The following is an 18,536-nucleotide window of genomic DNA, read 5'->3' on the forward strand; positions in this document are numbered from 1 at the left end:
ACATACACAGAAAGTGTGAGCATCAAATGGTCCCTTCAAGTTTCTCCTCAGGTTTTTAACTCCCCATAGCTGTGGTTGTCTCTTCACTAAATGCGGGGACAGAAATCTCTGATGACAGTCATCAAAAGTTTAGCTAATGTCTAATGAACCATAATCTTAGTCTTATTTATATATACAATAAAGGGTTATGCAGCTCAGCTCAGGCAGCAAAGGTCTCCTCTGACCCCTAGTTTGGTTTCCTTTATGATTTAGATTTTCTGCTAATTTGAACATGTTTTACTGCAGTAATGTCTAATTGTACTCAAAATAAAATGCAGATATTTTGAAATTTACAAACAAAAAAATAAAATAATTTACAGACTTATAGAGGCCACTAAAAGAAAAATCAATATGTGGTTATGAGTGTTGGGAATTAGTGCTCTTTGAAGGGAGCTGGATCTTATGGCTCCATCCTTACGAGTGGTCAGACTGGCCAACGTGCCTGCACTATATTCTCCCTCGCTTTTAAACTTGAAAGCAGAATAATGGAGGAACAATTAATCAACGTCAACGTCAGGGTTATATGTTGCGCACCATCGGCACTATGTTGTGTTGACATGAGGTCACGTGCAGCGGAGTTGCAGTTGAAAAAGCTGCGTGTGGTAATTCGGCATAAAGGGGAGTGGATCTCGGGCAGGCGGTGAAATTTGGGCACAACTATATAAAGAATGGCTCTCACCTACGACTCGGTTCCCGTCGTTCGCACCAAAGAGCCGTTCGAAAGAATCGTATCTTTCGCGAACGTTACAACACGAGTGGTTACTGCAAAATGGATGCTCATAACACACTCAAGCTTTGCACGATCATGACAGCTTCATAAGTCTGATCTGAAAGACAGATAAATAACCACATCCATCTGGTGTGATTAACTTGTGCATGGTATGATATAAAACAATGCATTGCCTCCTCAAGTATCCGCCGTGGCGTTAAGGACTCATAAACATTGTTTCTGTGTGCTCAGCAGCAGCAGAAGAACGTCTGTTGGCAGGGTCCTGTGGGGAAATGTTTGGAATAGTTTCTGTGGGTCTAAAAACAAAGTCATATATTGTTGAGCTGATTGTATAAATAGCTTTTCCTGGAACTGTATACAGCATTCAATGGAAGGCCTAAACCATGACTCAATACAGTTGTGTACTATGAGATTATAACTGTTACTAATTTGCTGATGGGGTTAAAGATTATATCTGAGCTAATGCAGGTCTGTTATGAAACACATCTCACACCTGAACTGTAATATTCTCGGTGACTGGTTAACTCTGTAAAATATGTAATTCATCAGTTTTCATTCTTGCAAAGGCGGTGGTGAAAATAGCCACATTGAGCTGTTAGATGAGGGGCCGAGGGAGCGTTCACTGCAGTTTGTGTGAACCAGAGCGCTTCCAACATGTTATTTATGGTAAACAACGCCTTTCATTGTGCAGACTTTTCCTATGGAAAACCTTTAAATCAGGCCTGGAAAACCAGATCTAATCAAGATCGCTCACGGCTTGGAGTGAATATTTTTAACATGTGGAGAAAAGGCTTTCTGCAGCCATGCCATGCAACATCTCTGAGCACAGTCTCGAAGATTACCATTTAAATAAATGTCTGTTAAGTCACTGTCTGTCACCAAATGAGACAACACAATGGTGATTGAGCCTATGGCCCACTGATGAAAGCCTTTGCATTTGCAGTATCATGGTCTGGGTGTTGGTGGCGACTTTCGCAGAAAAAATCACAAGCGGCGCCCAGTTAGTGACGCGTATTCCATCAGCCAGCAGTGGTTGGTCTGCCAGAGAGGGTAGGCGGAGCTAAGCGGCTGCTTTTCCGGTCTCTGCAAGTGTTGCAAGTAAACAGTAATCTACTATGGCTGAACAAACAAAGAAAAGATGGATGACTACAGATACAACTTCAAAAATAAGTGAACATCCAAAGAAAAAGAAACAAACTCGACGCACAGATGAAGGCAAACAGTCTAAAAAGGAAAGCGACCGTCAGCCAGGAAAATCAAGAGTTACAACCGGAGCCAACCATGGACATCACACATGCAACACTGTCTGGATATCTGGGAAGTGTGCTCCCGCAATGACCGTTTATCGCCACAGGTGCCGCCAAAGAGAACGAACCTGAGATCTTCGAGATTACAACTTCAACATAAGTACATATACTTGTTCCAGTTGAAAAAATAACCAAAATTACTGCCAAGGACCAACATTACTCTCTGCAGTTATTTAACAAAATTGTATCAAAGTAAAGGTGATTTCTCTTTCTCATGTATTACATCTGTTAATTAATATCATAAAAGTGAGTTTTTTATTTTACAGTTTCTCTGTAGCTATAGGTTTGCGTTGTATTATAAAAGAGTCATAAAAGGGTCATTATCCCTGCTGTATTTATAAAAACACGGTCATTAAGTCATTGTGTTACATTTTACTGTATTTCTACAACTTTAACTATGAATATAGAACATAACGTCAGTTTCTGTCAGTTATTTCATGTAGACATCACGGTAGATATGCAGACAAGAATATTGCACTTAATGCATGCCCATAAAAAGCCATAATCAATAAGTGCGCCTATAACAAAGTGACTGAAAATCATCGTTTACATGAGGAGAAAGCTTTGAGGTAAAAGCTTGCATCACATTTGTATGCTTATACAGTCCTTAAGATCATCATACATCTGTCACAGTATTTCTGAAGATAGTTTTTTCCTAATTATTTTAATAGATTGGATATTTATAAATGTGAACACTTCTGTAATAACTTTTTATAGAGAACAAAAGGCAGGCCTACAATCTTCTGACATCGCTGGTGTAAATCTTTACTTTGTGCAGTCAGACCACCCTCAGCGCTGGCAGAAAGGAAGTAGAGCATCCTGTCTGTGTACACCATGGTGCTCCACAGTACATAATGTTACTGTGGTAGCTGACGTGACGCAAGAGCATCATCTCGTCAGTTTTTCTGGTCCCAAGTCTTTCCTGGAATCAGGAGGCTGTTTGCTGTTAGCAGCCGCTCACACGGTGTCACGTACGACCTCAGAACTACACGTCACATCTACTGACGCGTGGTCAGCACGACAGAAGTCCTCAGTTCCTTCTCAGTTTAATTATATATTTTTAAACATCATATAAAAACGATATCCCTAAATTCTAAAACATTCATGAATGAAGATTTTTATCCATAGAGGAAAATGAACCAGAATAAAAGAAAAATAAGAGAGTCTTTTTTTTTTAAAAATCCCTAAAGAATTCATATTTTTGTGGTACTTTTTTCTTTTCTGACTCTCTCTGAAACTAACTCCATCTGCATATTACTTTTTACACATTTTTTAGGCAGAATCTGACATTTAATATGAGTTTCAGTTGCACTTCTCAGTGTTTTTCCCCACTTTAAACCGTCCCTTTTCTTTCCACACAGCACAAGCGTGTGTGTTATCCTTTTTTCCGATCTCAGCGTCAGCCAGGTCAACGACTGATGTTTAAGACCAATATTGAAACCAAGAAGCGTGAGTATGTCTGCTGCTGCTGCTGGTGGTGCTCTGCCGTCCGCTCGCTCTCCCTCGGGTGCCTCTGTGAACGGGGGGGAACCCAGCGCGGTTCCCAGAAACCCTCAGTGTGTGGGTGTACAGAGCTGCTTCACTGTGTGTGTGTGTGTGTGAGAGAGAGATTTAATGTGTCGAAGTGCATTGACTTAAAGTGTGTGTGTAAGCATATAGATGTGTGTGTGTGCACATGTGTGTGTATGTGGTTAGTCCATTCAATTACACAATCTACCATGCAGTCTGAATCACATCCGGTTTCACGCTGAAAATAACAAAACCACAGGGTGACAGAAAAGCAGCGCAGCAGGCAACCGCCCACAGGAAGAGAGGAATACATACATACCCACACATGCACACATGCACACATGCACAAACACACACATACACAGACACACAATCCAGGCCTGGTCAGTACATATTTTTTTCCACAAACAACATGTTGAGTTTTTTAAATCCTTTTCCACATTTTAGCAGTAAAAGCTGCGTTTCAGAAGCATCTCTACGGTGTTTGCAACAGCATGAAGAAACGGCAAAAGAACTGCTCTAAAACATGTGTGTTGTTCTGTCTCTGACCACATGAGGGATGCACTTTAGTATAATAACCTCCATTTATTGTAAAGTTGAGTTGTGCTGCATTTTGGAAACAATTTTTTGCGGATTTCTTTTCCTGGCTTTGGAGAGACGGCCGAATACTAAGTGTAAGACGGAGCTCTACATATTTCATGTTATTTTTATGAATGGAATATTAGACCTGTGCAGCTATACTTTTGTTGACGTGTAAACTCATGACACTTTGGCATTTTATTTGAAAAATTAAAGACAATCAGTCAATCGGTCCTTTCCGTCTTCTGCTAATTCAAAGATACAAAGAATATTCCTGCTGATTTAATGCTGTGAGAATGATGAAAATTTGATGCTACAAAACATCACGGGCTAAAAATGTTAGAATCAATATCAGTTATTGACTGTCGTGTAAATTTACGGTGAAATGAAACAGCTATAAACAGTGACTGACGTGTGGAGCTGTACTTTATGGGGCAGGATGTGGTCAGCTGTGTGCTACATCGCTACATAGCTGCCTCCCACCTGCAGAGAGGAGCTCCTGCCACAACATTTAACACATGAAGTGATCGCTCACAAAATACAAAAAGGTCTGAAAAATTAAAGTGAATTCTAACGAGATGCATGAGAGCTCTCAGAGTGCAGAGAGCAGGAGTGAGGAACATGATGGATGTCCAGTGATGACAGTGGAGAATTAAACACCTTTTTAGAACAAAATATGTCTGAATATTGAAAGCTGCAAAAGTTGATTCAAATTATTTTTCTTTTTTACTTTTTCTTTCATCAGATGTTTCCTTTCGCAAAATTATTTTTAGGTTCTACGGTTGGTTCCGGTTGTAACTCTTGATTTTCCTGGCTGACGGTCGCTTTCCTTTTAGGACTGTTTCCTTCATCTGAGCGTCGAGTTTGTTTCTTTTTCTTGTTGAAGTTGTATCTGTAGTCATCCATCTTTTCTTTGTTTGTTCAGCCATAGTAGATTACTGTTTACTTGCAACACTTGCAGAGACCAGAAGCAGCCGCTTAGCTCCGCCTACCCTCTCTGGCAGACCAACCACTGCTGGCTGATGGAAAACACGTCACTAACTGGGTGCCGCTTGTGATTTTTTCTGCGAAAGTCGCCACAGACAGCCAGTCTGTAATACGGCGAATGCAAAGGTTTTCATCAGTGGGCCATAGGCTCAATCACCATTGTGTTACCTCATTCAGTGATAGATCGTGACTTAACAGACATTTATTTAAAGAGAGTTTTTGTTCTTTAGCGAACATGCTTCCCTTGACACTTAAAGGAAAGCTTGCTTGTATTTCTTAAAGTAGTAATTGTAAAGATCTCAGTTCTGGTCTCTTCAGTGGTACCAATAATGAAAAGGAGGAAATTACTTTGGATTTACATTTGTTTTTTCTTTACCTTTTGTCATCCATATTTTCTTATTTGTGTACTAACCATTTATTGCAACAAAGCACTGAAGAAAACGCACATCGACTCCCTTTGACAGACCAACCGCTGCCGGCTGATACACACTGCTTGTGATTTTCCAGAGAGTGTCGCCTCAGCACCCAGCTCGTAACAACAAAGAACACTGCAAATGCATCGATTTTTATGAACGCCACTATCTTTTGACACTAATTTTTCCACTTTACAGATTTAAATTTAACTGAAAACCTTCAACTTATAACTTTTAAATAAGCACTTGAAAATAAACTCTTGGTATCTACTAAAACCAGCGATAACATCAACACATTTACATAAACTGTAAATGTTCAAACGATACCTGGGCCAAACCATGACACATTAAGACCCGCAAACACATTCACCTGATATCAACCACAGATAATCAAAACAGATATCCCACCATAGCTCTTCTCTCTTTTTCAGCACGCTGCAAATCAAACTCAAGCAGCTGGTTTCTGGCTTTCATTTACAATCTGCGTCTGTTGTTTCAATCCTCCCTAATGACGCAGGATCGCTGTGCGTAACATCGTGAAATCATCAAAACACAGACGACAGTTTGGGTCATTTCGAAGAAATTCACAGTCAAATTAAGCTTAAATGTGAAGATTTCAGTTAATCTATGATGCACTGAAAACAGCTGACCTTTATGAATATGTTGCTTTGTTGAGCTCTGAGTCTTTTTGTGAACATTTGTGCGTCTGATACTTTATCTCCCATGTGCCGACAGTGTGTCCTTGTTAAAAAACACAGCGCATGCTCTTGTATAAACATAAACGGGCCTGTTTTACGTAACAGAGAAGGCTATGACCCTTATTTCCACTAATTATGAAACACAGCGGTCTCAGTGAGCTGTTGTAACATGGTTTAAGAACAAGCATGCAGTCACTATCTGGAAAATGGAATTAGTGAGGACGGAGGTTTAAGAGAGGAGAAATGAGGGAGGGAAAGAACGAGGGAGGGGATCAGGAGGATACAGTGACAAAGGAGGAATAGAAGAAAAAAGGGGAAAGAAGGGGAGGGGGGAAGAGTGATAGGATGAAAGGAACAGAGAGAGAGAGAGGCTGAGTGCACTGTAATAATGTTTGGCCTTGGTCTGCCAGCGGGGTCCTTCCCCCTAAGAAGCCAACAGGAATGTGAGGAATGTTGCATGAGAAGAAAAAAGTGAAGGAGCAGAGGAGAGGGGGAGAAACAGAGCAGGAGGATGAGAGAGCGAAAGAAAAGCAAAGGAGAAGAAGGAGAAGGGAGGAAAGCGGGGAAACCAGATGAAGATAGAGAGGGAGACAGGAAGATGAAGAAATATGAGGGGAGGGGGGACTGAGGAAAAGACTTATTATCTTGAGCGGGCTGAGTAAACACAAGAACAAAGAAGATAAAAATAATAAGGCTGGAAAATATTTGGCAGGAAAAACTTGAGCGCTATTTGTGTGTTTTTATTTTTGTGCATGCTGATGTTCATGTAAGCACAAAACCATGTGTTTGTGTGTGTGTGTGTTTACATACTTGTGTTTGTGTGTGTGTGCGCGAGTGGATCAGGGTGTGGTCAGCTGCAGACTGAAGTTTTCTAAATGCAGCTGGGTTTCCTCTGGAAGCTTCTCTCTGCCAGTGATCTCAGCACCAGAGATTTCACGCCAGCAATATTCTCTTTGCATGTTTCAGTAAAGGCATTCAGAAGGTTCTCATCAGATACAGACTGACGCTGTCAGCCCTACACACTTAAATAACGTGTGACCCTCGCACCCTCGTGAGGGGTTATTTAAAGCACCAAACGCACAGCAAGCTGCTATTGAAGAAAATTATATATTTCACTGAGACTGAGCTCGCTGATGACAAACTTAAAGAATGGCTCTACAACACCAAAACCATGAACTGTATATAGGAAGAGGACGAAGCCAAGGATATGACAGCCATTAGTTTGCGGCCTACAGTTTTAAAACTTCAAGTCGAGCATTTTGTCACCCTGACCTGTCAGTTTACTAATCGGGAAGTGATATTTGTACAGAAGGTAGAGCTGCTACTCCTTCACATCGAAGCCAGTTGAGGTGGCTCGGGCATCTGATGCCTCCTGGGCGCCTCCCTTCGGAGATTTTCTGGGCACGCCCCAACTGGGAGGAGACCCCGGGGCAGACCCAGAGCTCGCTGGAGGGATTATATATCCTGTCTGGACTGCAGTGGAATCCCCCAGGAAGAGCTGGAAAACGTTGCTGGGATAAGGGACGCCTGGGTCACCTTGCTTTGCCTGCTGCCACCGCGACCTGGCCCCAGATGAGCAGAAGATGATGGATGGATGGATGATAGAGGTGGAGAGGAGCGAGGTGTTGGAAAATGCTAAATAATCAGCTAACGCTAGAGCTAGCTTGGTTAGCGAGGTGCATCCGTTTTATGCAGTGATATTAATTGGGATGGTAATATTTAGCTATAGCGTAAAAACAGACTTAGAGCAGAATGTACTTCTGAATAAATAAACAGTCCCTCAGAGACATTTTTAAGTCATCATGGCCTAAAACATACCCTGCTTTGGCATTTATTTTACTCTAAAATGAACTAGAAGACTTCAAACTAGCAAACGAGATTATAAGCTTATGGAAAAAATTATTACAGAGCTAAAGAAATACCAGAGAAATAGTGTCGTTTTCTCATCTACCTGCAGACATCTGACTTATTTTTGCAACCACTGTAGTTGCCACATCCATTTATAGAGAGCGACCTATATACAGATACATGCTGAGTGCATTATCTAAAGCTAAATTTTCCCTTCAGTCATATCTCTAATCTGTGATCGAAACATTTTAAAAAGTCGCTGGCTTACTCGATTTGTAAGAAGAAGAAAAAAAGCTAAAACCTAAAAGGTTTTTTTTTATGGAAAGGGCTCTTGGTTGATTGTTAATCATATTAAACTAATATATTGTAGGATAAATCTGAAGTAACAATATAAAATTCTGATGTCCCAGAAGTATTCCCTTAAATTATATCTTTTCAAGTATTGATGTTGCCAGTTTTGTGTTGTTTTTCTTTCACGATAATGCATCTGTAAAGTAATAATCTTTTCATGTAAATAAATATCTGTTAAGTCACTATCTAACGCCGAATGAGGTAACACAATGGTGATTGAGCCTATGGCCCACTGATGAAAGCCTTTGCATTTGCAGTATTACAGACTGGGTGTCTGGTGTGACTTTCATGGAAAAAAGTCACAAGCGGCGCCCAGTTAGTGACGCGTTTTCCATCAGCCAGCAGTGGTTGGTCTGCCAGAGAGGGTAGGCGGAGCTAAGCGGCTGCTTTTCCGCTCTCTGTAAGTGTTGCGAGTAAACAGTAATCTACTATGGCTGAACAAACAAAGTAAAGATGGATGACTACAGATACAACTTCAAAAATAAGTGAAAATCCAAAGAAAAAGAAACAAACTCGACGCTCAGATGAAGGCAAACAGTCTGAAAAGGAAAGCGACCGTCAGAGAGAGTTACAACCGGAGCCAACAGTGGACGTCGCACATGTGACACTGTCTGGATATCTTGGAAGTGTGCTCCTGCAGATACTCCACCAAAGAGAACGAAACTAAGATCTTCGAGATTATAACTTTAAGTAAAGTTGCACCCAACATCTGTGAAAAAATCCTTAACATAAAAACTCCTAAAAACAAACGCCATGCATGCAGTTACATTATGGAAACCCCAACAAGGCCCAATCACACATTCCCTTAGAGCCTGCACAGTCGTTAAAATCACACAAGCATGTTCAAATGTTTCCATGGTATGTACGTGTGTGAGTGAGTGTGAAAAAAGACAGACAGAGCGAGTTTCTGAGCACACTCGCCACATCGAAAGACTTGGTGACATGAGCGGTCCACAGGAACACAATGGATCGCTGACAGACACTTTCCATAACAGAGCAACGGTGTCATGAGTGCAGTCATCAGCCACCAGTGCTGAGAGGTGACATAAAGACGTGATATGACTTTTTCCAGAATAACTTTAATCTCTGGAGTAGTAGAACAGATGCTAATCAACCCCACACTGTAGTAATTAAGATACAATTGAGTTCAATAAAAACAAACTTCCATCAGCAGACAAACCAAAGCAGCATGTTTGAGTGACAGGAGATCTCTGGGAAGTGCAGTGCAGAAACTCCAACACAAAGATGGAGAAAGAGACTTAGATGTAAAAATAGTCGTTGGGACGTTTGATCTGGTTAAATTGAAAGTGAACTGAGGTCAACCCCAGCGACAGCACAAGCCGAGTGTGTAATGAAGGGCCGAGGATCCTTTACACCCCGAGGATGTTTGGAGTCATGGCAAGTTGTTCAAAACACAGCGAGAAGCCATAGCAACCACAGGAAAATCCCAGGGATATCTCACACACAAAAATGCACACACACACACATATACGAACCGAAAAAAACACGAAATGTCAAATCAAATCAAAACTCACCCTTTTAACACCCACCACTCTGAACAACAACAAGCCTGAGAAGCGTGAGTGTGTGTAGGAAACACCCAGACGGGCCAAAAATAGCTGCACACTCTCGCTCCCCATCTCTCGCTTTCAATACCTCGCTCGCTCTTTTCTCTGTTTCTCTCTCTCTGTGTCTCGCTTGTACCATTATAAACCATTGGAAGGGAAAATAATAAGTTAATGTTCCCATACGGAAAATATCACCCACTTAAATGTGAGAAAATCAGACTGAGTATATGATTGAGTGTATGGAGGGAGTTATGACTATTTAACTGCTGCACAAGGGGAAACATAAAGCTCCTCACAGGAGGGAAAATAAGTAGGTTGAAGTTTGTCTGTTTGTCTGACACAGAGTAGACGAGGGGAGTCAGACATCCCCTTGAGAAAATGGTAGGAAATGATATAGAAGCACTGGTATTTAACTTTTTCATGCAGGTTTAGGATAATTTGAGACTTTTTAGCAACACACATCCTCACCAGGCTGCATTCTCCTAAATCTTTTTCCACATTTTTTGGTTGCCGTCACACCCACAGATATTTTGCTTTGGTCCAAACCAAGGTGGCAACTTTGCTAAGCTTCAGGATGCTAAATTACATGTGAAGCTGGGCTTGTAAACAAAAGTCACAAGGACCCAGAAGCAGCATGTTTACTGGACATTTTTAGTAACCTGTCATCCTGCAAGGTCAGAGATTTTTTAAACAAATGTAATTGCAGACTTTCTTAAAATAAGCAAGGCATGACGGTATGAACTTGTTGCCCCGACGATGTCCACCTGAGCTATATCAAGCCGACGGAGCGTGTGTTTAAAGGGTAATTCTGGTGTTTTTTTTAACCTTGGCATTACGTATTATGGGGTCCAAATGATTAAAAACGTGAGGTACTTCCAACAAAAGTGCTTGTGCTTGCAACTAAAGGGCTCAGTATTGTAAGTGTATGCTGATATTGTAGAACAGTTTCTCGCTACAGAGAGAGGCGGTTGTTTAAGAGTAGGAAGTTTTGCTCTGAAATCTTGCGAGAGGTGAGTTGTGGCAGGAATAAAACGATGGAAATGTATATATTGACGTTGGAAAGGACCTTTTTTTTGGTCTTCTCTTCTAAATAAGTTCAGCTAACCAGGAGGTTTGTCTGGAACCTCTCTCATCACGTGACAGCTCGTGTGTTTTGTGGCATTTTTTTTTTGCAGTGCAGCAACAGATTTCAGCACCTCGAAAAGTATGAAAGCATGAAGAGCTTTAACTTCCAACCTTACGCACTTTTCCCCCCCAAAGAAATGTTGAACAATAAGGAATGAAATCCAGTAAATAGCAGTTCAGTGGTTAATTTGTCATCAACAAGCCCTGCAAGAATAGAACAGATATCACGTTGTTTGCATATTTGCATTTTTGTGTCGATCTTTACCATTCTGATGAAGCTAATCTAACAAGCAGTGAGTGCACTTTCACAAGCACAAGCTCAGACGTGACAAAAAGTTTGCAGACAGAACCTCTGAAACAACAAAACCAAGATCTCGTGTTTCCTGTTATTAGATAAGATTGTTCTCTGCCTTGACAGACGACAACACAAATTCTTAGAAGAGCCTCACAATTCCTGTCATCTTAGTGTAAATATTTGGCGACACTTCGGTTTGAATGATGATGTTCTATTAAGGCGGATGGAGGGAAGACTAAAGGGAATCATCTGGTTTGAGAGAAAGTTCTCATGGCCTTAGAAGTCATCCTCTTTACTGTCCAGTGCTCAAACATATTTAATGTAATTGTGATCTTTTTGCTGTTAATGATGAAAGTGTAACTGTTCTCTATAGGTAGGTTCAGCCATCAGCAGGACCCTGGAGCACAATCATACACAAGGGAAAACATGTTCAATACAAGAAGCCGTTCTCAATCTCATACCTGCATTCAAAATCACATGCTTTATCTTCTCACAGCTGAATGTACTGCAGCTGCTGGTTCAAATTATACTTTGCAAGCAGTTTACATGCAATTGGGAGATACTGCTCAGCCACAACTATTGCTCATACATCCGTAACAGCATCTGTCTTTGCTCACCACATTTGACACACATGAATTGGGACATAATAAATCTTTTTCTGGCATACTTAATAGTATGGATGTATGGACAGTGGAACACAGGCAGAGACTGTATATAAGAGGTGCATTCAAGTGGTAATCTCGAAGATCTCAGGTTCGGCACCTATGGTGAAAAACGGTAAATGCGGATTGATGTGTCGGACGCTTTTCTCTTAGACTGTTTGCCTTCATCTGGGCTTCAAATTTGTTTCTTTTTCTTTGGATTTTCACTTATTTTTGAAGTTGTATCTGTAGTCATCGCTCTTTTCTTTGTTTGTTCAGCCATAGTAGATTACTGTTTACTCGCAACACTTGTAGAGACCGGAAAAGCAGCTGCTTAGCTCCGCCTACCCTCTCTGGCAGACCAACCACTGCTGGCTGATGGAAAACGTGTCACTAACTGGGCGCCGCTTGTGATTTTTTTCCGTGAAAGTCGCACCTGACACCCAGTCTGTAATACTGCAAATGTTCGCGATGTTAGTTTGAGGACTTGTGTTTTAATGCCTCTAATTTGGCATTTTGGCCGCTGCCATCTTGTCTTTTTGGTAGCCAAAAATGAAATCTGTACAAATGGGTGGATACATATTGCTATCCCAGCTGAGAGGTCGCCATGAAAGTGTCAATCATAAACTAGCCACGCCTTAAATATACCCTCTTTTATCATCAATTTAACTCTTTAATCTTATTTACAAAATTAACATAATACTTTGTACATCAATACTTGAAAATAGGGAGCGAGTCCATAAACTCATGGGAAAAATGTGTAAGGTAATAACTCAATTTAGGAGTAGGATATTTTTCATTCAATTGGACTTCTTTTTGCAAGCGTTGGAGTCGCCCCCTGCAGGCCATGAGACAGAACGCAGGTTTGATGCTTCACTGTGCGTCTACTTCTTTTAAACAGTCTCTGGCCTGATGATATTCAAAGTAGAAGGAGGATGTTTCATAATTTTCACACACTGTCTGTCTGGCTCAGATAAGATACAGTAAGATAAACTTTATTGTCCCTGCAGGGAAATTTATCTTGGCTGTTGTCGCCCCCGCAGTGAGAGGATGAACACAGCAACAAACACCAGCGCAGGATGGAAACACCACGCAGCTATCATCACACACTATAAAACACTTCATACGCTCTCTGTCAGGTCAGCACACATCGGGTGTTCATATCTGCTATCTGCCTCTGTCACCGATGATTGATGAAAGTGAAGCGTCTCAGTCGGGAACTTGTGTTTTCTCTGGTGTTTTCAGTGAAAGGTTACACGTCTGCTCTCCGCTGTGCCCGCTGTGGGAATTTAAGAGACAGAGCGAGAGCGAGCGAGAGAGACAGATGGGTTTTCCTCGCAGGATATCCTGTTCTAAGTAGAGCTGCCGGGCCCACTCTGACCTCCTCACCCCTCTTGACCTCTGACCTGCTCATAGTTTGGGTTCACATCTCCATCGTTTCCTAATCGCCCAAATCTCTCCGTGTTGGTTCAGTTTTAGTCCGGCCTCTTTGCTTTCTCTCCCTCCTCACTCCTCTATCATTCTCACAGGTGTCACTTTGAATCTCCCTCCTTCCTTCTCCTCTTTGTTCCTCTGTCTGCGCACACGTAATCTATTGCCAGCCTCCTTCTCCTCCTCGTACTCTATCTACATTATCATTTTCTTACTTTAAGCATTTGTCCTGTTAGACAAAGCCATAAAAGTCACACCAATCATACTTGGTGTGATTGAATTTGTTTAGGACTTTCAGCGATCACTGAAAATAAATGTAAGTCTTATATTAACTTTTCAATCGATCAATCATGACAATCATGTCAAAATATAATTTCATTTAAAAAGGACAAATTGAAGCTTAATTATTTTTGAAATATTGCCCTGATCTTATCCAACAAACTTATATATATGTATTTCTTAATACCAGACATTATTACCTTATGTCGCTTCATTAATTATAAGGGATACGCTTTCTGTTAAGGTCCTAATAATAAGCATTAGATAAGGTAGGTAATAAGACCCTTATCAGTCCTTATAAGATGCTTATTATCATAAATATATGTTAATAATACTATATAAGTGCATAATAAAGGATTTATTAATCTTAAGAAGGCACTGCTCTCGCTTTAGATCCAGTAGAAAAAAAAAAAAGCATAATTAAGTGTTAATAAGCGCATAGTTATTTGCTAATTACAGCATAATTAAGTATTCCAATAAAGAAACTGTAAAGCTTAGTAAAGGCTGAACAACGGCCGAATAGGTAAGTGAGTTAGACTCCATGAATGAGTTTGCAAACTTTCATTAACGCTCTTAAGGCCCGGTCAGACAGCCTGCAAAACGCGAGGGCACACCACACTGTCCTTTTTGTTGAAGACTACGGTTAAAAAAAAAGAGCAGCTTGCTGCGCCTTTTTTTTCTACTGTTGTCAAGGCAACAACGGAATCATAGCTGTCATTAACCTAACTGTTATATTGTCTACTGACAGGAGGCCCACCTCTCCTTTCAACCGATTGGACAACGCAAATCTTTTTTAATCTCGAGGCGCTCAGAGAGTTTCCTTAAAAACGTGAGGCGCAGAGAGCAGAAAAATGCGAGGCGCTCTGCAACTCAGAAACAGCACGCAAAAAGCCTCTCAATAAAAACAGTGACAAAAAAGCCCCCAGCTGCTAAAATGTGTTCTGTCTGATCGGGCCCTTAAGCTGTCTATAAACTGTTCTATACGTTTCTATTAGTACTTAAGTGTCTTAACAATAAACATGATTATGATACTATTATTAAAACTTATATATTCTTATGAACATATATTTAATGTTAATAAGCATCTTATAAGGACTCATAAGGGTCTTATTGTATGTATTCTTACTGTAAGAGTTTTATCTGTAACCTCCATCCTCAGTGTGGCCTTTACTTCATAACTCTTTTGTAATGTAAACAGCTAATAAGCCACATAGTTGAGGAAACACCCACCCTGCTCACAATGACCTTATCATACTTTGTTGACCATCTGCATTGTCATCACATCCGACTCAGATCGAGCTCAGTTGAACTTTAACGAGACAGTGACTTATGACTGCTCTCGCTATTTTCACCAACTTAGCCACAAGCATGATAAACACAGCAGCGTGTGCTCTTTGACTCTCTAAGTTCCAGCTTTTGGGGCTTTTCCCCCCCCCCAAATCCGTCCTTTTAAAATAATAATCCGTCCACAATAATTCCATATATTTCTGATCACGGTGCAGCTCATGTGCGTCATGTGCTGAGAAAATAATTCCCTCCTAATACTGGCTTGGAACAAATGAAAAAGAAAATCTGTCAATGAGCCTGAAAACATTTGCTGCCAACAATTTTCTGAATGAAGTGCTGTTTTTTTTTCTGCTCTTCTGGTGTTGTCTGCCATATTTTGTCCTATTTCAGGAAAGTGAACATATTACAGCACAATTTCAAAGCACTAATGATGATGTCACTGCTTTGTCGGGAGACCACCACCATAATTATAAAGCTCTTAAGTAAAACTGTTGAAAAAAAACTCACTTGGGTAGCGTTTCTTGCCCTCAGACGCCCTATTCTTTGTCTTCGCCCACTTTCTCTGTATGTCAGCCTCCCTCTCTGTCTCTCTCTTTCTCTCTCCCTCACCCCCAGCCCTCCCACCCTGCAGTATAACTGGAATCCATTAGCTGATGAATGGTTGTTTGTGTTTTCTTAAGCTCAACAGCGCCCTCTCTGGCCTGCACGGCCAAAGAGCCTCAAAACAAAACATTTGCTGTGATTAGAGGGATAATTAGCCAATCATCCTCTGACCTGCGAGCCAACCCTGAGGTCAAACAGACATAGGGTGGACCTTTTCCCAGGTGGTTTCCCATGAAAACCATCAGGCAAAGAAGATATAGTAAAGTCATTGTCTGCAGACAGGTGACACAAACACACACACACACACACACACACACACACACACACACACACACACACAAACACACACACCGAAGACATGCATTGCGATATCTGTATCCTAACTTTACTGCATGTCGGGGAGTGTGTGCCGCTTGCGTTTGACTTTGTGTGTTCGGGGATCCCAGCGGACCGAGCACAGGGTTTTGCCCAGAGAGGCTGCGCTGGAAATCAACACTTCCTGCTTCCTGTGGCGAGAGGAAGTGCTACCGTCGCTGTCCCCTTATCGCTGGATACACAGGCAGCGCGGAGGGAGGAAGGCAGGGAGGGAGGGAGGGAAGAGGAAGAGGAGAGGGAGACGGAGGGTGGCGCACAGGCCAGACAAAGGGAGAGGACCAAAGAGGCAGATATGGCCATGGGTTATTTATATAATTAATTTTTTGGGTTATGATTAAAGAAAAAGACGATGTGTGTGTTAGACTTTTAGTGCATTTGTGCTGATGATGTTTTTAGAGATGATTTTTTCTCATAATTTATACTAATTTCTTTGACTGTTTAGTCTTCATCTCTCATCTGGGAGACAGCGATAGCATTTAGGTTCTGCTTGCTAGTTATTATTAGCGTCTGAACAGAAAGAAAACAGCATTTGTAGCTTTTAAGAACTTCGTTTTTCTTTATTAGATCATTATTTGTTGTACAATCTAACACACATCGTCGTCCCTGCAAGCCAAGACGCAAATCATCCAGAACTTCATTCTCCCAATGTGTGACTTTGTGAATGCTAAGTGACATGTCAGAGGGATTGTGGGAGATCAGCTAAATATAGATTTCCCCTTGCATTATGTTCCAGGCTAATTAGAATTAGAAAATGCAGGACTAGAGCATGTAAAAGAGGAGAGTCCCAATACTCTTTGCAGTGTTTTACATGTTCCAGGAGCAACTGCATTTGCATGCTGGAACAGACGAGGAGAGAAGTGACAGAGCTTGTCAAGAGACGTTAAGATAGAAAGAAAATAAAGAAAGCAGCATGTTTGCAGTAAAATGCACCAAATTGTGAAGGAGCAGGAGAGAGACAACGAGAAAGACAGAGTGAGAGGTGGGGGAGAGAGATGTTTGGGATCTGGGTGGGGAAGCTTTCAGCACTTGGGATTGTCCCAGATGGACACAAGCCGCTCCCTCCCTTTATAAACAGCCCCTGACTTCTTACTCCCCTCGCCTCTCCGACCGTTTCTTCTTCTCTCCTTTAATGCCCGTTAAACACAACTCAGCACTTTGTTTGCAGAGATTCCTTGCAGGGACTCTGGGACACTGACCAGAAAATATGAACAAATTGAGACATTGTGTTTGTTCCTCTTTTCCTCTGACAATATCATCTGTCCCCCCTCAGACAACACCACCACAACCCCCTCAATCTTTGCCATTTCCAAAGTCAACACACCACTAAATGCCGGGCTGACTCACTTCCACTGTGGGTGGTTCTGTTTCCAATTTTCTCACCACCTCAGCCACCCCACCACCTCGGAGGAAAAGAGAAACTTTTGTCCAGAAAACAAAAAAAGTACCTAATAAGACAAATGCAAAGGACAGAGGAGAGTTGTCCAAGTTGCAAAAGCGTGCAGGTTAAGATGCAGAGAAGAAACCAAGCATGCTTCTGCCACTTCTTTTGAGACTCTGAAGCGGTTATCGCTGTTTTCCTTCCTTTCTTTCTCTCTGGCAGAGCGTGGGAGCGCCCTCAGAGTGCTGCATAGAAACCACGGGGCTCATAACAACAGGAGGAAGCCGGTAACTTGAGTAACTCAGGCCGGACGGAGAGAGGGGGGATAAGGGGAAGAAGAAGAAGAAGTGGAATGAGGTGCAGAGGAAAAAGGAGAAAGACAGCAAGGGACAGGGAAGCTTTTTACATCTCTACATGTCTTAATATCTTGGACACATGAAATCTGAGCTCACATCAATAAATAATTAAATTAAAAATGACCTGTTGCATTCCAGGCAGGATTTCCCACATGCACACACACCAAGAAAGCGGTATTTTCACACATTCTCATCCCTCTGCAACCCTTAAACATACCATGCATGAAGCTAGACAACTTTCACAATAAGAGCGCTGCCTTACCCGTCTGTGGTGTGAACATTCAGCATGAGGAGTGGGTTAGAAAGTCCCGGCAGTCATGTTCGCGTACAGTTCAGTCCAAAGATTGGTGAGGAGGACACCCAAAGTACACACACACACAAACACGCGCGCGCACACACACACAAAAACACAGGCACAGTATCAGTTCCTTCTGTCCAAGTGTTGAGAAAGTGAGGGGCCGCAACAAAAGGCAAGAGAGGGGAGGGAGAGAGCGAGGTAGAGAGAGGGAGAGAGAGAGAGAGAGAGATTAACCCCCTTGAACTGACTGCTGGACTCTCCCTCCCTAACACACACACAGAAACACACACCCACACACACACAGAGGGTTTGCCGTATCACTGACTTCTTGTGTTTTCTCTCAAGTGCCAAGAGGAGGAAGGGAGACCAGAGAGTTTTTGTGTGTGTATTCATGGTCATGGAAGTGTGTATTGTAGTGTGCTTGTGTGTGTGTGTGTGT

General features: G+C 41.7%; 1 protein-coding gene across 1 annotated transcript in view; it reads right to left on the reverse strand.

Moving 5' to 3' along the window:
• Nucleotides 1-18,238, reverse strand: part of hdac7a (histone deacetylase 7a) — a 70,934-nt gene extending 52,696 nt beyond the window's left edge. Inside the window, exon 1 of the mRNA XM_069660433.1 lies at nt 18,062-18,238. Within this exon, the coding sequence (XP_069516534.1) occupies nt 18,062-18,080 (19 nt within the window). The 5' untranslated portion in view covers nt 18,081-18,238. The remainder of the gene's footprint in view (nt 1-18,061) is intronic.
• Nucleotides 18,239-18,536: the final 298 nt, after the last annotated feature.

This window comes from Semicossyphus pulcher, unplaced genomic scaffold (genome assembly GCF_022749685.1).
Source record: "Semicossyphus pulcher isolate SPU_LCO1_2020_fin unplaced genomic scaffold, fSemPul1.0.p SCAF_13, whole genome shotgun sequence".
Classification (NCBI taxonomy): domain Eukaryota; kingdom Metazoa; phylum Chordata; class Actinopteri; order Labriformes; family Labridae; genus Semicossyphus; species Semicossyphus pulcher.